Source organism: Vulpes lagopus, chromosome 6, assembly GCF_018345385.1.
Source record: "Vulpes lagopus strain Blue_001 chromosome 6, ASM1834538v1, whole genome shotgun sequence".
Taxonomy (NCBI): Eukaryota; Metazoa; Chordata; class Mammalia; order Carnivora; family Canidae; genus Vulpes; species Vulpes lagopus.
In genome coordinates, this window is record NC_054829.1 from 44,423,282 (window position 1) to 44,445,296 (window position 22,015).

The 22,015-nt window shown below is 37.3% G+C and overlaps 2 protein-coding genes across 8 annotated transcripts in view; one reads left to right on the forward strand and one right to left on the reverse strand.

Moving 5' to 3' along the window:
- The window catches only part of FERMT2 (FERM domain containing kindlin 2), a 79,823-nt gene that overhangs the window by 2,563 nt on the left and 55,245 nt on the right, over nt 1-22,015 (forward strand). The gene's annotated exons all lie outside the window — the stretch shown is intronic.
- On the reverse strand, nt 18,018-19,860 carry LOC121492953 (cytochrome c oxidase subunit 7A2, mitochondrial-like). Its single transcript, XM_041758305.1, has one exon. The coding sequence runs from the start codon at nt 18,624-18,626 to the stop codon at nt 18,408-18,410; it is 219 nt and encodes a 72-aa protein (XP_041614239.1). The 5' UTR covers nt 18,627-19,860; the 3' UTR covers nt 18,018-18,407.

Below are 22,015 nucleotides of genomic sequence, written 5' to 3' on the forward strand. Positions count from 1 at the left end.
ATAGAAAGTATAATTTTTAATATTTCCTTTCTTTTCGAAGGAAACAAGCATTTGCATCAGAGGTTGCTTATATTTATGATAACTGGACCTTACTGATACATTGGTTTCAATATGTGAAAAAGGAGCCATTGAAGGTGACTGAGACAACTTAAAGTTCTTGAAAGCCAGTCTTTATCTGATAAATAAGTAATGACTTCTATATTTATATTGCATTGATTAGAACTGTTTATTACAGAATCACAGGTATAAATAGAAATATAGAGGATACTACTTGCAGACAGAACTGATGTTAATTTAAGTGACTGTACTCTGAATCTTTTAATGTTGATACATTTAAAATTTTTTATGCAGTAAAAAGAAGCCCTGAAAAGTAGGAGATGCTGTGTAGGTGGAAACCTTGCATTTTTCTTGAACTGAACCAGTACTGATCTTACATTTTGATTTGCAAGTAGAAAGTGCTTTTCATCATTATTCTGACTTATCTGTTTGGTGCAAGTAGAACTAAATGATTTTTTGCTTCTGGTTTTAGGATTAGTATCAAATACTGAATGATAAGCTATTTTGTTACCTATTGGTAAGTGAAAAGAGAAGAAATTCAGTAGGGCAGCATTTAAAGTTTACAAACCCATTTAGTCAGATTAGAAAGGAACTTCATAATTTTTCGGCATTGCCTAAAACTGCAGTGGCTTGCCTTTTGAAACACTGAGTTGTGTCACCAAAGGTATTAAAGGGTGGACTGGGTGGTTACTTGTCAGCAACTGCAGTAGATCAAAGCAGCTTGCAGAATCTAGATGATTAGAGGTAGAGATGGCACAGGGCCTTGTGTCTTGGGATCACAGAGCAGGGATGGACAGTTGGCAGAACCTGGCTGCTGTGGCTTTTGAATAGTTTTGGTACGGTGGAATAGAAGGTTATCACAGCTTTCACCAACCTTTGACTCCAGATGCCTGTCTGGTCCCCTTGTTCTGATCAGAATCTGTATGAATACCAAGAGCATTAAGTTTTAACTCTTTCTTTCTATGTAATCAATGATAATTGTTTCCCTGGGATTAATAGATTCTGTAAGGACACCTCCCTTCAAGATTGTATTAAAATTTTGTAAGTGGAGCACCTGGCTGGCTGAGTCAGAAGTGTGTGTGACTCTTCAACTCACGGTCATGAGTTCAAGTCCCACATTGGGTGTAGAGATTACTTAAATTAAAAAATACTTGAAAAATAAACAAAATTTGTATCTCTGTCCATATAGGGAATTTTCTGAGAAGAGGCTTTTTAGCATTCATTAGATTATCAAAGAAGTCTGTGATTAAGCAAAAAAGATTGTAACACAACTCCTGGGTTTGACCCCTGCAGGTCAGCCTTATTGCATTCAGCCCAGACTTAGTCACTTAATTGAGCAAGCTAAAAAAGTAAATAAATGCTTCCTTAGTATGTGTCAGCATCATTATTTAGTTAGTATTTTATAAAGAGCTTTTGCACTTCAGTTAAGGTCATTAAATCATGATTCTTTGATTCATGACTTTGATTCAAAGATCTGAAAGGCCTCCTTTAAATCTTAGTGTAAACCTCATATGTCATTATGCAGTAACCTTTTAAAAGAAAAATAAAGAGTGTATGCTATGAAGAAGTGGGCTTTCGGGAATTATGTCCTGATGTCACAGAAAATTTTTTGCATCTTTGACTTAATTTAGGATGATACTAGACAAATAATCTCAAGATTGGTCCCTTCTATGTTTATACCTCATTCTGAAATGAAAAATTGTTTTCTGCTCTCTTTTTATTTTTTAAAAATCCAGGTTGACAGTTTGAAATAGAACTTGAAAAATTTATTGTAGTTTTTTAAAAAATAATTTTCAAATCTGTATAGTTTATTTTGTGTCTTTATTTAAAAGTAGAGTTAATAAAACATTAGGGACAAAGATTATAAGAATGAAATGACAGCAAATAAACTAATTGTACTAAAAATAAATTGTAAGGAAGAGCCCCAATTTTATGGGATTTTCCTTATGTTCCTCTAGAGATCAAGAAATATTAAAACTGTCTACTCATTAGTAGTCAAAACTTAGTATGGAGGATTCGAAGTGCTGAAGAGGTGCTTTGTTTCACTGCGTTTTCAGAACACTTTATAAGTGTCTTCTGAACTTTTTTTTTCTTTTTTCTGAGCTTCTATGTACAATTTAATATTACCTCTCTGTAAAAATTCATATTAGTTAGAGGATAAGGAATTTATTCTTCTATGGAACTTACCAGTGTCTAGCCGGCAACTCTGTGAGCTTGGAGGGAGGAATAATGGACTGATTTCTCAGTTTCTTTTCACTCTAATTCTGTGAGTAGGAAGAATGTAGAAGTTGGGTTAAATCAAGTTAAATAATAATCCAGAAAAAAAGGACAATTTGGGGGACTCAGGAGTAACTAAAAAAAAGATGAGTTGACCTAGAAAGTTTGAGGACTGTTTATGAATTGTAGCCTGTATAAAGAAGTCCTCTTTGCATTGCAGTGTTATGTTCTTGCTATAAATAATGAAATAGAGTACATTTATGTTGGAATTGCATGTTCAGACGGAGTTAGGCTGTGAAGTTGGCTGGCACATATGACAAAAAAAAAAATCGATGTTAGTTAAAATAACTCCTAAAACTCCCTTAAAGTGTTCATGAATTATATTATACATTTATTCCATCTCCCAGACGTGCAAAATAGCTAATTTTTCCTTCAGAAACTTTAAAAATAAATTTCTTTAGTTGAGCATCAGATGAAGAAGTTGGCTTGCATTAGGGGATTTGTTGCAAAAAAATACTTTAAACACTAGGAATGAAGCTTGGCAAGATGAATACAAGGAGAAAAGCATGTGTAACTGGACAGCTCCCTTCTACTTGTGCTTAGTGCTCCTTGGGGAAGGCATGTTTATTTAGTGAAATGGTGTCTATGCTATTGAAATCCTGTTGTTGTTTTTTTCCCCTGGAGGACTTATGGTTGAATTCATGGAAATATCTATGTGGTGCAGATTCACAGTACTTATTTTGAAATGTATTAAGATTATAAAAACATATTTAAGTATTTTGGAATGGGATGGGAGAAAAATTTTACTAAAATTCTCATACCACTAAAAAAGTATGAGCTATTCCTCAGATGTATTATGTATTGCTTGCTGTCATGTTTTGTGCCCTATTTTTAAAAAATCAACAAATACTGTTTGATTCCAACTACAGTTAACTTGTTTATACAGGCACTAAAAAGAATGTATCTTTCTTTCTTTTTTTTTTTTTAAGATTTTATTTATTTATTTGAAAGAGCGCAGCAGGGGAAATGGCAGAGGGAGAGGGAGAAGCAGGCTCCCTGCTGAGCACAGAGCCTGTCCCTGGGACTCAATACCAGAACCCTGGTGTCACCATGACCTGAGCTGAAGGCAGATGTTTAACTGACTGAACCACCCAGGCACCTGCGAGAATGTATCTTTTTTTATTCAGTTATTTAACAAAAGATCCCCTTAGAGATGTCTAATAGTTATTAAAGAAAATTGAAAGAAAATTAATGTTTTATTTTTTTATTTTCATCTCTATATAAATTCAGTAATGAAAGTAACCATGAGTGGGGCACAGGGTGGCTCAGTCAGCTAAGTGGCTGCCTTCATCTCAGCTCATGATCACAGGATCTTGGGATCAAGCCCCACATCAGGCTCTCAGCTTAGCAGAGAGCCTCCCTCCTCCATGTTATCTCTCTCGCTCTCACTCTGCCTAAAATAAAAAATAAAATCTAAAAAAAAAAAACAAACCTTAGCACCATATAATCTTTATTTAGGTCACCAGTTAGCATTTTTGCCATTTGATTTCTCTGTACACATATTCTTTTGAATCACTTTCAGTAAGTTGCAGGCATCATAACCTTTCATCCCTGAATATTTAAAATATGTATTTAAGAACAAGGACTTTCTCTTACATATTACATTAGTTATCAAATTTAGGAAATCAGGGACACCTGGGTGGCTCAGCAGTTGAGCGGCTGCCTTTGGCTCAGGGCGTGGTCCAGGAGTCCTGGGATCGAGTCCCACATTGGGCTCTGTGCATGGAGCCTGCATCTCCCTCTGCCTGTGTCTCTGCCTCTCTCTCTTTGTGTCTCTCATGAATAAATAAAATCTTTTTAAAAAAATTTAGGAAATTAAACATTAATTCAGTAGTATTATCTAATACGCATCCATGTTCACTTGTATTTGCCACTTGATTGTTTTTTAAAAAACAATTTAATTTATTTATTCATGAGAGACAGAGGAGGCAGAGACATAGGCAGAGAGAGAAGCAGGCTTCTGTAGGAAGCCCAATGTGGGACTTCATCCCCAGACCCCAGGATCATGCCCTGAGCCAAAGGCAGATGCCCAACCACTGAGCCACACAGGCGTCCCTGCCACTTGTTCAAGTAATGGCCTTTGTTTTTTTCCATCCAGGATTCCATTCCACATTTAGTTGTCACTAAACTATTCTTTACTCAGTCTCCTTTAATATATGCAGTGGCTCCCAAGTATTGGTAATATTTTTAGACATTGTTAGGGGTATATATGCAGTGACTACCAAGTATTGCTAATATTTTTAAACATTGTTAGGTATAAGCTTTCCTATAATGTTTTCTGTCTTCAGACTGTTCTTGCTAATGTATACACAGAGTAATACAAAACAGCGTTCTGGCCCTGACACTTAAATCATTTGTGTAATCTTTGGACAACTAATCTAATCTTCTAAGTGGGTTTTGACATTTACAAAAAGAAAATTAACACACTATCTCATAGGTTTTGGTGAGGATTAAGAGATAATATGTGTGAAAATGCATTTATAAACTTTTAGTACTATATACATGAGAGTGGCAGTTTTTTCAGTGGTATTGTGATATTGAACTGGGGGAAAAAAGAACTGCTTTTAAAAGGAGTTAAAATATAATCTAAACTATTTAATGGGTTCCAGCTTTGAAACTAGAGAATTGTACTCAGAAGGAGTTTAGTTTGGGACTGTTTTGTGTTCTCACTACCAATAATAAGAAAAATAGCTATCATTTCACCCTTCCTCTCACTTCCAAACACACACCTACCTCTTTAATATAACGAAAGCTGTTTAACTGCTGTTTTCATGAGGTTTCTGAAGTTGAATGGACCAATAGGTGGATGATGGTATTACAGAGGTTTGAAAAATTTATAACCATGAAGGCTTTAGTAGTAAATTAATTCCTTTTATAGGAGTGATGTGTCTTATTCAGTTATAACAAAGGAATGATACAAAATTGTTTCTTGGCACATGAAAACGTTGAGCCCATTTAGAAACTAAGTGGTTTCAGGAAAAAGTTAATGTATGCAGTGTTTTTATTTAAATAATTACTTTACTGAAATAAAAATTAATGCTAATGCCATGGTGTGTTGCAAAATGATGCATATGCCCAGTGGGAATTAAATGAATATTCTAAGGGAATATTTTAATTTTTTTTAAGATTTTATTTATTCATGAGAGACAGAGAGAGGCAGAGACACAGGCAGAGGGAGAAGCAAGCTGCATGTAGGGAGCCCAGTGTAGGACTTGATCCTGGAACTCTGAGATCATGCCCTGAGCAGAAGTTAGATACTCAAACGTTGAGCCACCCAGGCATCCCAATAATTTTTTAATTGAGTTGTGATGTTCTACAGTTGGATTTGTGTTTACAAATTCATATTCATTATAATTCCTTTGTAACAAATTATTTGCATAATCGCATTTTTTATTAGTTTTTTCTTAATGTCTAGCTTTCTGAGATAATTTACATACATTAACATTCATTCTCTTGGTATAGTGTACTGAGTTTGAACAAATGTATATCATCATGTTAAACTACTATAATTAAGATATAGATGTTCATCATTCTGGGAAGTTTCCTTGTGTTCCTTTGTAATAAGTCCTCCCTTTAATCCCAGATCCTGAAAAACACTGTTAGTTTGCCTTTACTAGAATGTCCTATAAATGGAACCACAGAGCATGTAGCTTTAAGTCTGTTTCTTTCACTTAGCATAATACATTTGACTAAAAAAATTTTTTTTAGCATAATACATTCAGATCTATGTATCATGAGTGTAAAAGTAGTTTTTTCTATTGCTGTGTAGTCATTGTATGGATGTGTACCAAGATTATCCATTCACCAGTTGAAGGGCATTTGTATTGTTTCCAGCTTGGAGAGATTATTTATAGGGCTGCTGCAGAACATTTGCATGAACATTTATTTTCATTTCTCTTGAGTAACTATTGAGGAGTGGGATTCCTGGATAGAATCCTAAGTATATGCTTAAAATTTATTAAAAAACTGTCAACTTTTCCAAGGGTCACGGTATTTTGCATGCCTGTCAGTATTGTACCAGAACTGAAAAAAAAAAAGTTTGGGAGTTCCAGTTGCTCTGGGTCCTTCCCCAGCGTTGGTATTGTCAGGTCTTTTTGTTTATATTTTTAATTTTAGTCAGTCTAATAAGTATGTAGGGGTATCATTGTGGCTTTAATTCACATTTTTTTTAAAAAAAATTTATTTATTTGAGAAAGAGTGCTTGCAAGAGCACAAGGGAGGGTGGGAGTGTCAGAGGGAGAGGGGAGGAGCAAACTCCCTACTGAGCAGGGAGCCTGGGATCCTGACCTGAGCCGAGGGCAGACATTTAACCAACTGAGCCCAGGCGCCCTAAATTCACATTTTCTTAATGACTAATGATGGGGAGCTTTTCACATGTGTGTATGCCATCTGTGTATCATTTTACTGAAATGTCTTCATATTTTCTGCCTGTTTTTTTTTTAATTGTATTTCTTTCTTATTGAGTTTTAGGTATTCTTTATATATTTTAGATATAAGTCCTTTATCAGATACGTGTTTTGCACACGTATCCTTCTAGTCTATGGCTTACCATTCTTTTCTTTTTTTTCCTTCCTCTCTTTCTTTTAAAGATGTTTATTTATTCATGAGAGACACACAGAGAGAGGCAGAGACATAGGCAGAGGGAGAAGCAGGCTCCCTGCAGAGAGCCTGATGAGGAACTTGATCCCAGGACCCCGGGATCACGACCTGAGCCAAAGGTAGACACTCAACCACTGAGGTACCCAGGTGCCCGTCAAATGTGGTAACTTGTTAAACTAGATGATATATCTACCGAAGGCTTGTTGTGGATAGGAGGATCATTCAAATCCTGGTGTACTTCACTAAGAATACTATTTATTCATAGTGACCCTCTTAGAGTGACCTGGTAAACTGTTTTGAAAACTATATCTTCTGCTTTTCAATAATTCTTCCAAGTGAATTAGTATATATAAAAGAAGATGATAAGCAGCAAATGAGTAAAATGTAAGGTTAACATTTGGATTTTCTTCATGATTCATGATTTTTTCTTATTGTGATTCATGTTTTTGGACTCGATTATCTACTATCCAGTTGTATAAGGACCAGCAGCTACCTTCCGTGTTTCCTTGGGCAACCCGTATACAATTTTCAAGGTTAGGAAACTGATAACCTCCAGCTCAGAGATGAAATCTACTTTAGAATTTATAGTGAATCATTTCTCAGATATTTATCTTATTTTTATATTATGCTGCAACTAAAAACTGTATCAGATATTTTAAAGGTTGATTATAATTTTAAAGTATCCATGTAATGATGATTTAGACATCTTTTTCTTAATGGAACACTCAGGATTGTGAATAAAGCATCTAATAAAGTGCCAGTATTATTGACGGTAGATGAAGATGTCTATTGGATAAGTGCCTCCCAGCTTAATATTCCTTAGTATAATTCTTGAATTTTATAACTTTTGAAATTAAAAATAACTTGGAAAAAAGCAAATGATTGCTGTTATCAATTTACAGTTTTATGCACAGTATTGGAATTCTATTGCTGTGATAGAATGTTCTTGTGAAGCATAGACTAGGGTAGGGGGTAGCCTACTGGTGTGACAGTCCTGACTTTACCATATTCTAGCTATACAACCTTATGCTGGGTGACTTAACTGTCTGTGCCTCTGATTGCTCAGCTGTACAATGGGGATAATAATAGTAACTTTATCATATTATTAAAAAATTAAATTACTTAATACATAAGTCAATGTAGTAATGATGATGATTGTAGTCCAGACTGTTATAGTGGTATGTAAGTTTTTCCCTTTTACTGAACTAGAGAAATAATGGTATTTTATGAAAGATGAGGAAGCTTCTTTTATAAAGAAGCCAAATAGTAATGTTCTCTTACCATATTAGGAATGAATTTTTAACTTTATTGCGCTACCTTGCATCACTACTGGTAATACTATAAGAAAAATGACAAGAATGTTTTAGAAGCAATAGGTTTTATGCTCCAATATATACAAAATTATAGATAAACTATGCTAGTGTGAAGGTATGTCCAATGAATAAAAATTCTGGTTTAGGCAAATGCCTTTAAAAGGTAAACTTTGTTAGTGTTTAAGAACTTAGTCTAAGGGATCCCTGGGTGGCGCAGTGGTTTGGCGCTTGCCTTTGGCCCAGGGCGCGATCCTGGAGACCTGGGATCGAATCCCACATCAGGCTCCCGGTGCATGGAGCCTGCTTCTCCCTCTGCCTATGTCTCTGCCTCTCTCTCTCTCTCTGTGACTATCATAAATAAATTAAAAAATTAAAAAAAAATTTAAAAAAAAAAAAAAAAAAAAAAAAGAACTTAGTCTAAGACATGGCTACTTATATGTGACTGTGGCATCTTATTTAACTTGATTATTTAATCTCTCTTAACCTTAGTTTACTTACCCGTTTCTTGGAGTTAATATAAGAACTAAGTATGGTATTAAAACGATTAACAGAATCCCTGGTAATTAGTAGAATGCTTAGTAAGAGCTCAGTAAATGCTATCTTAAGTTATACTTCAAATATTGTGTAAACCTAAAATGTAAACTTGAATTGTGGATTGAAGTAGTCTGATTTTTTTTCATTGTGCTTATGTAGTATTTAACCAGAAACCTCTTCTTATTTTTTTGCTTTTGTAAGTTTTGTTGAATGGTTTCAAACTCTCTGAGTATATTACCTGAAGCCAGACTGCCTGGGTTTGAATACTGGCTTCACTCTCTATAAGCTTTGTCACCTTGTACCAAATTATGTAACACTGCTGTGACTTGGTTTCCTTACAAGTAAAATGGGGGTAATAATATATTTACTTTATAGGTTTGTTGTGAGGACTAAATGATTGTGTATATGTAAAGTACTTAGTTTTTGGCACCTACTAAGTACTAGTTATAATAATTGTTTTATTGAGGATCCTAATGGACCTCTGGAATATCTCACTACTAAGTATTTTAGCTCATGGGTTTGAGGCATAAATAAATGCCTTAACTCAGACTATGAAAGAAAGGCTTTAGAGTGAGATGGGACATTTGTGTGTAAACATTCCTGTATAAAAATAATTCTATATACTCAAGCTCTATTTTTGATAGGTTATAGAGGTATATAGTAGGAGACTTCTTTGGGGATAGAAGTATTTCATGAACTTGACCACATTAGGAGTAGCAGTAGCAAACATTTAGGGAGGGCCAAGCATTATATTAGGTAATGGGGGCATAGTCTCTGCTTAAAGTGTAAGCAGCTTTCTCATACCAAGATGAAAACAGAAGATTGCTTTGAGTTGATAGTCTGGTTGTGAAGTGCCAAAAAAAGTGGTATAGGAAGATGATGGAAATTTAGAAGAATGAGCAATGACTAGTCTTATTTGAAGAGGGCCAGAGTGAAAAGTTAGGAAGAAACATTCTAGATTGTGATTGCACTGTTTATGATGTATTGGATAATAGCTTGGAGAAGTAGAAAGTAAGATTATAGAGAGGAAAGATAAAAGTTCAGTCAGTGAGGAGATGATATTCTCTATTATTCCTTCACTCACCCATTTAATATTGTAAATGAGAACCTCCTGAATGCTAGACAGTATACTATGAATGGGAGAGACAGGAAGTGACAAAATTAGCTCATTCCTTATTCTCATCTTACAGTCAAGGGACAAGACAATCTTTAAGTAAGTAATTGCTATAGTGTGATGAGTGTTATGATGATTGAAATAGCTACTGGAGTATTTGCTGGGCAATGTGACCTGGTATATAGGGAAGGATTTTTGGAGGAAATAACTTTTAAGCTGAGAGTTGAAGGTGGAGTGGGAGTTAACCAGTAGTGGTAGAGGATGTTAGCCTAAAGGCATGGGATGAAAGAACAACAGGTTAGGAGAGGATGAGAAGTGGAGGAGAGAGGGTGGCCATTTGAGGAACTGAAAGAAGTTTAATGATGATGGAAGAGCAGTCTTGGGGAAGCCAGTGACATGACAGGCTTAGGAAATAAGTGCTGAGGGCAGCCCCAGTGGCTCGGCGGTTTAGCGCCGCCTTCAGTGAATTTGGAGACCCGGGATCAAGTCCCATGTCGGGCTCCTTGCATGGAGCCTGCTTCTCCCTCTGCCTCTCTCTCTCTCTCTCTGTCTCTCATGAATAAATTAATAAAATCTTAAAAAAAAAAAAAAAAGTGCTGAAAGTGCTTTATAAGCCTGATTTTAAAGATTTGCCATTACATATACTAAGAGCTGTCAGATGCCAGTAAAAGATTTTAAACAGGGAGAGACATCAAATTTTTTTAAATTTGAAGCTCATCAAGTGTATGTAAATCATAACAAGATATAAGCAATAATAAGCCTCTTGGATTTTTTTTTTAAAGATTTTATTTATTCATGAGAGACCACAGAGAGAGAGAGAGAGTCAGAAGATATAGGCAGAGGGAGAAGCAAGCTCCATGCAGGGAGCCCAATGTGGGACTTGATTCTGGGACTCCTGGATCACTCCCCAGGCCAAAGAAGGGTGCCCAACCCCTGAGCCACCCAGGCGTCCTAGCTTCTTGGATTTTAAGAAATATTTATTTCAGTAGTCTACACTCCTGTTCTCTATTAAGATTTATCAGGCGGATCCCTGGGTGGCTCAGCAGTTTGGCGCCTGCCTTTGGCCCAGGGCGCAATCCTGGAGTCCCGGGATCCAGTCCCGTGTCGGGCTCCTGGCATAGAGCCTGCTTCTCCTTCCTCCTGTGTCTCTGCCTCTCTCTCTCTCTCTCTCTCTCTCTCTCATAAATAAATAAATAAATCTTTAAAAAAAAAAAAAGATTTATCAGTACTTTCTGAGATAAATTTAAAATGCCAAACCAGGGCATCTGGGTGGCTCAGTCACCTGGGCTTCAACTTTCGATTCCAGTCATGATCCTGGAGTCCTGAGATCCAGCCCCGAGTGGGGTTCCCCACTCAGTGGAGAGTCTACTTCTCCCTCAGACCTTACCCTCTCTTGTGCTCTCTCTCTCTCTCTCTGAAATAAATACATAAAATCTTAAATAAAAAAATAAAATGCCAAAGCCAATAAGATATTCTAAGTTACTTTTTTTTTTTTTTAAGATTTTATTTATTTATTTGAGATGGGGGGAGAGAGAGCACAAGCGAGGGAGGGGGCAGAGGGAGAAAGAGAAGCAGTCTACTGAGCAGGGAGCCCAGTGCAGGGCTGGATCTCAGGACCCCAGGATCATGACTTGAGCAGAAGGCAGACACTGAACCTGAGCCACCAGGTTCCCCATCACCCTTCCCCCCCTCTTTTTTTTTTTTTTTTTTAAGATTTATTTATTTTAGAGAAAGACAATGTGTGTGCAGTGTGGAGGGGCAGAGTAAGAGAGAGAGAGAATCTGAAGCAGGCTCCCTGCTAACTGTGGAGCCCAACATGGGGCTCAATCTCACCACCCTGAGATTAGACCTAAGCTGGAACCAAGAGTAGGACACTTAACTGATTGCATCACCCAGGTGCCTCTCATCACCTTTAAAAGACAAATCCAATTAGTATTTCTGTAAGTCAAATACTAACTGGTGAGTTCAACCCTGGTGTTACTCTCAGAATTTGTCAGATGTTGGTATTTCATGGACTCCCCAGTCAAATCTCGTAGGAAATAAGCCAAGTTGAACCAATAGTAAGCCTTCCAGATTGAATAGAAAGTTATCCACCTTCTGGAAATGAATAATTGGTATATCTTCTATTTGTGGGCATTCTGTAATTGCATGCATGGTTTATGTTATCTGGTAAAATTTCTCAGCTACTTTGGGTTAATATATTTTTCAGTATAAAGTAACAAATTGAAATTGTAGACATTATTATTATTTTGGGCTTGTAAATAACTTCAAGAGGCAATTTGTAAGTTTAATTGATTCTGGGTTTTTTTCTTAAAAGATTTATTTAAGATTTATTTTTTAGAAAGAGTTAGTGCAAGCAGGGGGAGGGGCAGAAGGAGAGGGAGAGAGAGAGAGAGAAACTCAAGCAGACTCCCCAGTGAGCATGGAGCCTGTCACGGGCTTGATCTCATTACCCTGAATCATGACTTGGTGAAATCAAGAGTTGGGACTCTCAACTAACTGAACTACCCAGGTGCCCCAATACTGTTTTGATGAGTGAATTCCTAAATTTTCAGTCACTACAGCTATATCAAAGATACACCAATTTGTTACTTTTATCAGTTTAGGTTCTAAATGTTTTCTTTAATTGGTTGGTCTATCTGCTTTAGTCAGTCATTGAAGCCTTAATGTAAAATAATTTTTAAATTTAAAACTGAATGGGGTACTTTAATTGAAATATATTGGCAGTTTGAATGATATGTAAACTTTGAAGCAGTACACAGCGTTTGCTAACAGATTAAAAGCATTTTTAAAAGACTGTAACATACCAGATAGATTTTTGGAAACCAAAAGTGTGCTTTGCACACTTTTTGAGTATACACATTTCAGTTATCACAGTTTAGTTAAGTAGCATCAGTCATCCGACAATAGGATTTACATTTTAGTTACCACCATACTTTATGAATAATTGCATGAAGTGAAAACTTCTCATTTTTCAGTCCCCAGCTCATTATGTAAATAACAGATGTGCATCATGACTAGTCATGTCACTTATTTCAGTCCGTGATTTGTTACTTGTGTATTTGTTTCACACTTCATGCATAGATAGCAAAATGTGTAGCTGTGTTGCCTCTTTGTCTCCCACTGATAAACTCATGAGCTGTTTTATAAAAATAGATCATTGAAAGAGGAAATTGGACAACAAAGATAAATATGCAGCAAAGAAACAAAAAGCTAAAATACCCGAAGTGAATCAAACATAGATGAGCAGTTAAAGAAAATAGCTCACCATGGGACAGTGGCTACTTGTTGCCATTGGAGAGAATAGATATGCAGCCTAAAGGATTTAGTGAAAGGCAGATTTATTGACATACGTGAGGAAAGTGATGTGACAAAAAGGATGAAGATTCTCATAGAAAGTAACACCAGCAAAAAAATTGTTTTAAAGGAACTCTCAGATATTTCATGACACTGAAAGTTCAAAGGATAAAATGGGAGTCTGCCCAAACTCAGAAGGACAGTGGGCTTAAAATATTCATTAAACCACATTGTAAATAGAGAGCTATCCTCCAGGCTCTGTTTTTCCATTTATAGAACACAGGCAGAGTAGAGTAATTCTTAAGGGCCCTAGGATTTTTTGGAGTAATCAAGTAAGCATTGGCTTCAGCTTCAAGTCACCAGCTGCATTAGCCCCTAACAAGAGGGACTGCCTGTCCTTTGAAGCTTTGTTTTGTTTTTAAGATTTTATTTATTTATTCATGAAAGACACAGAGAGGGAGAGAGGCAGAGACACAGGCAGAGGGTGAAGCAGGCTCCATGCAGGGAGCCCGATGTGGGGCTCGATCCCAGGACTCCAGGATCGCGCCCTGGGCCAAAGGCAGGAGCTAAACCGCTAAGCCACCCAGGAATCCCTCCTGTGAAGCTTTGAATCCAGGCATTGGCTTCTCTCTAGCTATGGCAGTTGTAGAAGGCATCTTTTAATACAAAGGCTGTTTTGGCTACATTTGTTTAGTGTAGCTACCTTCATTAATGATCTTGGCTAGATCTCCTGCGTAATTTGCTACAGCTTCTACATCAGCACTTGCTGCTTCACTTTGTACTTTATGCTATGGAGATAGCTTTTTTCCTAAACCTCATGAACCAGCCTCTGCTGGCTTCAGACTTTTCAGCAGCTTCCTCACCTCTCTCAACCTTCTTAGAATAGAAGAGTTAGGGTCTTGCTCTGGATTAGGTTTTGGCTTAAGGGAATGTTGTGGTTGGTTTGATCTTCTATCCAGACCATTAAAACTTTCTTCATATTAGCAGTAAAGCTGTTTTGTTTTCTCATCATTCCTGTGTTCACTGGACTAGCCCTTTCCTTTCAAGAACTTTTCCTCTGCGTTACAAGTTGGTGTAAGAGGCCTAGCTTTCAGCCTATCTCAGTTTTCAACACTAGGCTTTTGATTTAAAGTGAGAGATGTGCAACTTTTCCTTTCACTTGAACATGTAGAAGCCATAATAGAGTTATTAATTGGCCTAATTTTAATATTATTTTGTCTGAAGGAATAGGGAGGCCTAAGAAATGGGAGAGAGATGGGGTAATGCCCAGCCAGCAGTTAGAACACATGCCAGCCATATTTATCAGTTGTTTGCCATCATATGGGTGTGGTTTGTGGTATCCAAAATAATTATACAATAGTAACATCAAAGGTCACTCACTGATCACCATAACAAATATAATGAGAAGGTTTGAAATAATGCAAAAATTTCCAAAATGTGACACAGAGGAAGAAAGTGAGCAAATGCTGTTGGAAAATGACACAGATAGACTTGCTTGGCACAAGGTTACCATAAACTTTCAATTTATAAAAAATGCAGTAAAGCGAAGCACAATGAAATGAGGTATGCTTGTAGTTGTTATTATCAGTTAAAGACATGCATTGTTTAAATATTTCTTCATTCACATTTGTTGTTGGGAGAATGACTTGATGATGAAAGACTTGTGTAGTTTTGGCTGGTTCTAGGCAGGACCTCCTAAGACCAGCCCCTCCTTCACTTGAATTATAGTTTCCATGGTCTAGTTCATAAATTTCTGGTATAATTTCTTAGCTTCCTTAGTGTGTGTATATATATATTTTTTTTTTAAAAAGATTTATTTATTCATGAGAAACACAGAGAGAGAGAGAGAGAGAGAGAGAGAGGCAGAGACACAGGCAGAGGGAGAAGCAGGCTGTAAGGAGCCCAGTGTGGGACTCCTTATGAATCCTGGAGTCTGGGATCACGCCCTGAACCGCAGGCAGAAGCTCAACCACTGAGCCACCCAGGTGTCTCCCTTAGTATAGATCTTGAATTGATTAACTTCTTGGTAATGAACTGGTAAGTGTATGGTAGGGATGAGGTCCATTATATATCAATAAATTGCTATTCCAGTATATGGGTAGTATCAAAACAAAGAAATGGAATCGTTTGAGTATTTCAGTGTAGCTCTTGGAGATCCTAATGAAATAGCAGTCTCTTTGGTGGACAAGGTTTTTCTTTGCCTGCGAGGCATGTTTACTTTGGGCAGAGCTGAATGAACATAAATTTAGTCTGTGAACCCGTTTTTTTCATGCTATCGATTCAGTTAACATTTCAGGTATCCGTGAGAACTGAATTTTAATCTCAGCTCTGCCACTGAGGAATTGTTGGGGCTCAAGCAAACTACTAACTCCAATGGACCTAATTTCCTTATCTATAGGAAGAATTTAGACTGAATTTCTTTTTTCTTTTCTTTTCTTTTCTTTCCTTTCCTTTCCTTTCCTTTCCTTTTTATTTTTATTTTTATTTTTATTTTTATTTTTTTTTCTTTCTCTTATTTATGATAGACACACAGAGAGGCAGAGACATAGGCAGAGGAGAAGCAGGCTCCCTGGGGGGAGCCCAATGTGGGACTTGATCCCAGAACCCCGGGATCACACCCTGAGCTGAAGGCAGATACTCAACCACTGAGCCACCCAGGAGTCCCTAGATGGGGTTGATTTCTAAGAACATTTTCAGGTCCTACTTTACAGAAGCCTGATAGCATCCCTGTGATACTGTGATACTGTGATACTGGTGGGGGAAAGGAACAGATTAAACATGTTGCAGTAAGATCTGGTGAAGTCAGACTTAATGGAAAGTTTGTTGAAACTCTCACCAATATATTACTCTTTGCTGCAGCCCTTTGCCGTTGATATTTCTTGAAATCAGGGCACCCTGGCTGGCTTAATTCATGGAGCTTATAACTCTTGATCTCAGGGTTGTGAGTTTAAGCCTCACATTTGGCATAGAACCTACCTTAAAAAAATCGAGGTGCCTGGGTGGCTCATTCGGTTAAGTATCTGCCTTCAGCTCCAGTCATGATCTCAGGGTCCTGGGATTGAGCTCCACATTGGGCTCCTTCCTCAGCAGGGAATCTGCTTCTTTTTCTCTTCTCTCTGCCTCTTCCGTGGCTTGTGTGTGCACACTCTCTCTGTCTCAAATAAAGTCTTTTAAAACATTCCTTAACAACAACAAAGATTTTTTGAGATCTACCACATAATAGTGCTCTTACAGTACAGGTCACTTATCTCTGAGGCAGGAAAGGCAGGTGCTAAGGAAGGGAAGGGAGGAAGTAAAATCATCAAGTGAAGCATACTTCACTTCTCATTGTTCGCTCTGGCAAGACCTGGTGTTTCCACTGTAAGGGTTTTTAATTTAAACTATTTATTTGAGAGAGAAAGAGAGAGAATGAGTAGGTGGGAGGAGCAGAGGGAGAAGCAGACTCCCTGCTGAGCACAGGCTAGATCCCAGGACCTGGAAATCATGGCATGAGCTGAAGTCAGAAGCTTAGCCGACTGAGCCACTCAGGTACCCACCCCGTTCTTGTTTTGGTTGTGTGTGTGTGTTTGTTTGTTTATTTATTTATTTTAAGAGAGAGTGAGCATGCAGAAGGAGGGGCAAAGGGAGAGGGAGAAAGAGTCTTAAGGAGACTCTGCACTGAGTGCAGAGCCAACATGGGTCTCAAGACCCTGAGATCACAACCTGAGCTGATACCAAGAGTTGGCTGCTTAAGCAACTCTGCCTCCTAGGCACCCCTGCACTGTATGTAATAATTTCTTTATCTCCCTGTAGATGTCTACTCTATCTTACTCCTAATACATATTTCTTATATAAAATGTGTAGGATGGTCATCAGGATTTTACTGTGAAATGTGAATGAATCTTAACATTAGTCCTTTGTCCTCAATTTAACATACCCAAACCTGCTTCTCTCCTGAATAACTTTACCTTGGTTAATGGAGTGGTATTTAAGAATGTCACTATTTACCCAAAGAATACAAAAACATGAATTCAGAGGGATGTATGCATCCCTGTGTTTATAGCAGTACTATTTACAATAGCCAGGATATGGAAGCAGCCCAAGTGTCCATCAATTGATGGATTCATGGATATATAAAGAGGATGTGAGATATATATATGTGTGTATATATTACACACAATGTAATAATATTCAGCTGTAAAAACATAAAAAATCTTGACATTTGCAACAACATAGATGGATCTAGAGACTATAATGCTGAGTGAAATAAGTCAGAGAAAGACAAATACCATATAATTTCATTCATGTGGAATTTAAGAAACAAAACAAATGAGCAATGGGGGAAAAGAAAGACAATTCAAGAAACAGACTTAACTCTAGGGAACAAACTGATGGTTGCCAGAGGGGAGGTGGGTGTGGAGTGGGTGAAATAGGTAAAGAGGATTAAGGAGTACATTTGTGATGAGCACTAGGTGTTTAAAATAAAAACTTTAAAAAAAAAAAAAAAAAAGAATGTCACTTCAAGGGTGCCTGGGTGGCTCAGTCAGTTAAGCATCTGCCTTTGGCTCTGGTCATGATCTCGGGGTCCTCATATCGAGCCTCATGTTGGGCTCCATGCTCAACAGGGATTCTGCTTCTCTTTCTCTCTCTCTCTCTCTGCCCTTCCCATCACTTGTGCTCTCTCAAATAAAAAAAATCTTTAAAATAAAAAAAATGCTAATTCTTTTTTTTTTTTTTTTTAAGATTTTATTTATTTATTCATGAGAGACACATAGAAAGGCAGAGACATAGGCAGAGGGAGAAGCAGACTCCATGCAGGGAGCCTGATGTGGGACTTGATCCCAGACATCAGGATCACATCCTCAGCTGCAGGCAGAAGCTCATCTGCTGAGCCACCCAGGCATCCCAAAAATGCCAATTTGGAAGTCACACTAATCTGAATTCAAATTCTCACTTCTGTATATGCTAGCTTTTTTTTTTTTTTTTTTACCTTGGGCCAGGTTATATAATTCCTCTGTCCTTTGGTTTTCTCATCTCCCAAAACAAGGATTAAACAGTATTTATTACTTGGGATTTTTTTTTTCATGGTAAAGACTGCTTTATTGGTGGCAGTTAGTGTAAGTCAATAAATATTGAGTTTATCAATTACTGGTCCATAGAGAGCTGAATGAAACTGAACCAACTGCCTGCTGAGATGAACTGAAGTCAATCCTGCTTCTTGGGAAAAGAAGCCACAGCTAGCTAATAATGGCATATGCTGTTCCACCAACTGTAAGCATCATAGTGGCTCTATACAGGAAGGCATCAGCTACTCCATCCTTTAGATGCACTGGTATTCCATTATCCTCCTGAAATAGCTTTTGTTTCTCTGGAACTTTATTTTCAAACTGCCTGCATGAAGCAGTACTTATGGTCGTCTGGGCAATCTGGCGAAGAGCCAGCAGATTCCGCAGCATCTTGGCTCAGTTACTACCCACCAACTGTGACAACTGAACACCAGGAACAAAAGGACCCGCACCGGAACCGGAACTACCTCTCTACTTGGGATTTTTGGGAGAATTAAATGATAGTGTATTAAGTGCTCCTGGCATATATTTAATGTTAAATAAATCTTAGTGCTTTTGTCACTGTCCGTTTAATTCTCAAGCTAGGAGCTTTCTAGGTTTTCTCTTCGCCTTCCAGCTGTCTTTTCTTTCTTTCTTTTTTTTTAAATTTTATTTATTTATTCATGAGAGACACAGAGAGAGGCGGAGACACAGGCAGGGGGAGAAGCAGCCAGCTATCTTTTCTCATCGATAGTCAATCTTGTTAAGACCTGTGATTCTTAGACATGTTTCTCATATTTGGCTCTTTTTCTTTAGCTTCTTCCTGAGGTCAGGTCCTGCTTCCAGAATATTGCAGTAAATGCCTTGTTGCCAGACTCTTCCTAATTCATTCTCCATAATCCCATCAAAATCTGATTTGGAGACTCCATTGTTTATAGGGTTGTTCCTCTTAGCACATGTTGGAAGTCCCACATCTCATAAGATGGGTAGAACATCATCTCTTCTTCAGAACCTCATTCCTCTTTGACATTAAAGTTGGTTGCTTCTGTAGCATTTTCTTCTTTTATCTTTTTAGCTTATTTTACTTGTCTGTGTCCCTTACTTGGACTATGTATGTCTCTTGGATGGGAGTTCTTACTTGCTAATTTTATATTCCAGTGGCCAAGTGTAGTGTGGCAAATGGTAGGTTCTTGGAAAATGTTTATGAATTAATTTATTGATTGTGTACCTGAAGAATAACAGTCTTCATTTTACTTCCCCTTTCTTTTTGAAGATCTGAGTAATTAAAGAGACCAGAACAAGAAGGCACACCTAAAATTAAGGGAAGAGGATCTTCAGCATCCTTACCTCTGAAATTAAAAGTTTGAGAGGAAGGAGACCTAAAGGGGTGAGAGTAAGGAGTTCTTCAGGACAAAAGAATATGTGATTGAATGGTGAAATTAAGATCTGCTATCCTTTAAAAAAAAAAAAAAAAGATCTGTCCTTAAATTTCAATAAATATTAGAGATAACATCATAGGTATCATTTTTAAACCAATAAACCTATTTAAGCATTACTTTTACTTGTAGATCTTGTCTTTACACATTATTGGCAATGACATATCATTAGAAACATTAGAAGAGTTGTGTATTTGTTTTAGCAATTAGAGAGGAAAGCAGAAACAAAAGCTTCTACTGTCGGTAGCTTAGTAAATGTAAGAAACCTTGCCTTAACACAGTAAATTACAGCTGGGAAAGAGGAAGAAGGTAGGTTAGTTCCCGGAGTTGCGGAAAAAGGACTAGGGAGATGCCCAGTGCCGTTAGTTAGACAGAAGCCCTTGTCTCCCTGACAACTTAATAACAGTGTTCTCGTTCTTCCCTCTCTAACCCACACTCTGCAGGTGCCATTGCTAGCAGTTTTCCTTACATCTTGTGTTGAAGCACTGACCATATATTTTCCAAAAAACCTTGTGATATCTGTTTAGTATGATATAATAATATTGTTATATGCTTTGGGTCATTTTAGATTTGGGCAGCAGTCTGATTTGGAACCTAACTTGTTTATGATATTTCTTTGTGGCAAATCTGAACTTTCAAACCAAAAAATGAATTTTTGGAATATAATCATTTTGCATAAAAGGGATTGCCTTGGACAAAGTAATTCATCCTTTTTAGAAGATGTGAGCAAGAAGAGGAAGTCAATTCAGTTTGATTTCTCCACATTTAGGGGAAATCTCTGTTGTGCTTCTGGTTGTTATAGAAGCATGTTTTAATTCTGAAGTTGAAGACAAAGTGGATTTTTTAAATTAATCTTACATATTATTTTTCTTGATGTTTTAAGGCTACTTTGCCTGTTGGGGCAATATTTTCTTCGGGTAGTAATGAAGGATCGTTAAATTTTTCAATATGAGGATTTATTCATTTTTCAGGTATTGTATGCCAGGCATTGTGCTAGGTGCAGTAATATAGTGGTGACTGAAATAGACACTGTTTTTGTTTTAGAGTATATAGTCTAGTTTGGAAGAAAGACACCCCTCCCATGAACAACAAACCATGAATGCAAATTTTGATCATCAATATCACAGTGTACTGAAATAGAGAATAACAGAGGGACATAGGTCAATTGGAAGGTTTATCTTAGGGTGGCTAAAAATGACTTCTCTGGGAATATGAAATTTAAACTAAAATTTGAGAAAGAGAATTTGACATTCAGAGTGGAATAGTGTGTGCAAAGCCACTGAGGCAAGATAGAGCTTACTTATTAGTTCTTGGAAAAAAGAAGGAAAGTGTGGTTGAAGCAGACGGAAGAGTAGCATAAAATAAATTCAGAGGAGTAGATGGGCCATAGTGTGTGGGCCTTTGTAGACTACGATAAGGTATTTGGATTTTGAGTGCATTTAGAAGCTGTTATTTTCATCAGGAGAATGACATGAGTGTTAAGTGGATCACCTTGGATGTTGTGTGGATGGTGCTGAATGGAATCAGGAGGCTAGTCAGGCTATTGCAGTAATCAGTGGAAGAGATGCTAGTGACCTAAACAAAATGGGTTCATGCTAGTGGAAATTGGAGATTTTTGGAAGTTAAACTGAAAGGACTGCTGATAAATGTGGGGAATGGTGGGAAAAGAAGGATCTATTCTAGAATCTAGTTTGAGCAACTGGGTTGATGGTTAGTGCTATTTAGTAATAGTAGAGATAGGAGAAAATTGGGTTAAGTTTTGGATATATGAAGTTTGAGATGCCTGTGAGACATCTAGATGGAGAAATGAGATAGGCAGTAGGATGTATAAGCTGGTACTCTAAGCAGAAGTTTGGACTGTAGATAAAACTTCGGAATGTAAGTGTATAGATGACATTTAAAGCCGCGGTAATGGATGAGATACCTAGGAAGCCAGTGTAAGAAGTGTATGGTTCCTAGAAGGTGAGTAGGGCAGCAGAGCATAGTTAACAGGATTGGTTTGAGATAAATAGATACTTCTTTTATCATAAGACAAAGGCAGAGACCCATGCAGGTATAAAGGTTGCCACAACCTTCAGTTTGTTACAACAAAAAAAACAGAGTATCTGCAAAGCATGATAAAAGGAAGTGTGCCTGTGATTGTTTCAATCTAGTTGTGAAATGAATGAGGGAAAATCTGAGTTTGGTAGATGAGTAACTAGGTGGAATAAGTAAATGGTGTGATGGAGTTTTAAAGTCTTATTTTGGAGGTCAAGAGGACACTGGCCTATGATATCTGGTCTGGTCAGTTTGCATGGCTAGTTTGCAGTGGTGTCAGAACCAGTTGCTTAGTAGCTTTGTTAATAGCTTACTAGGATTGAGCTT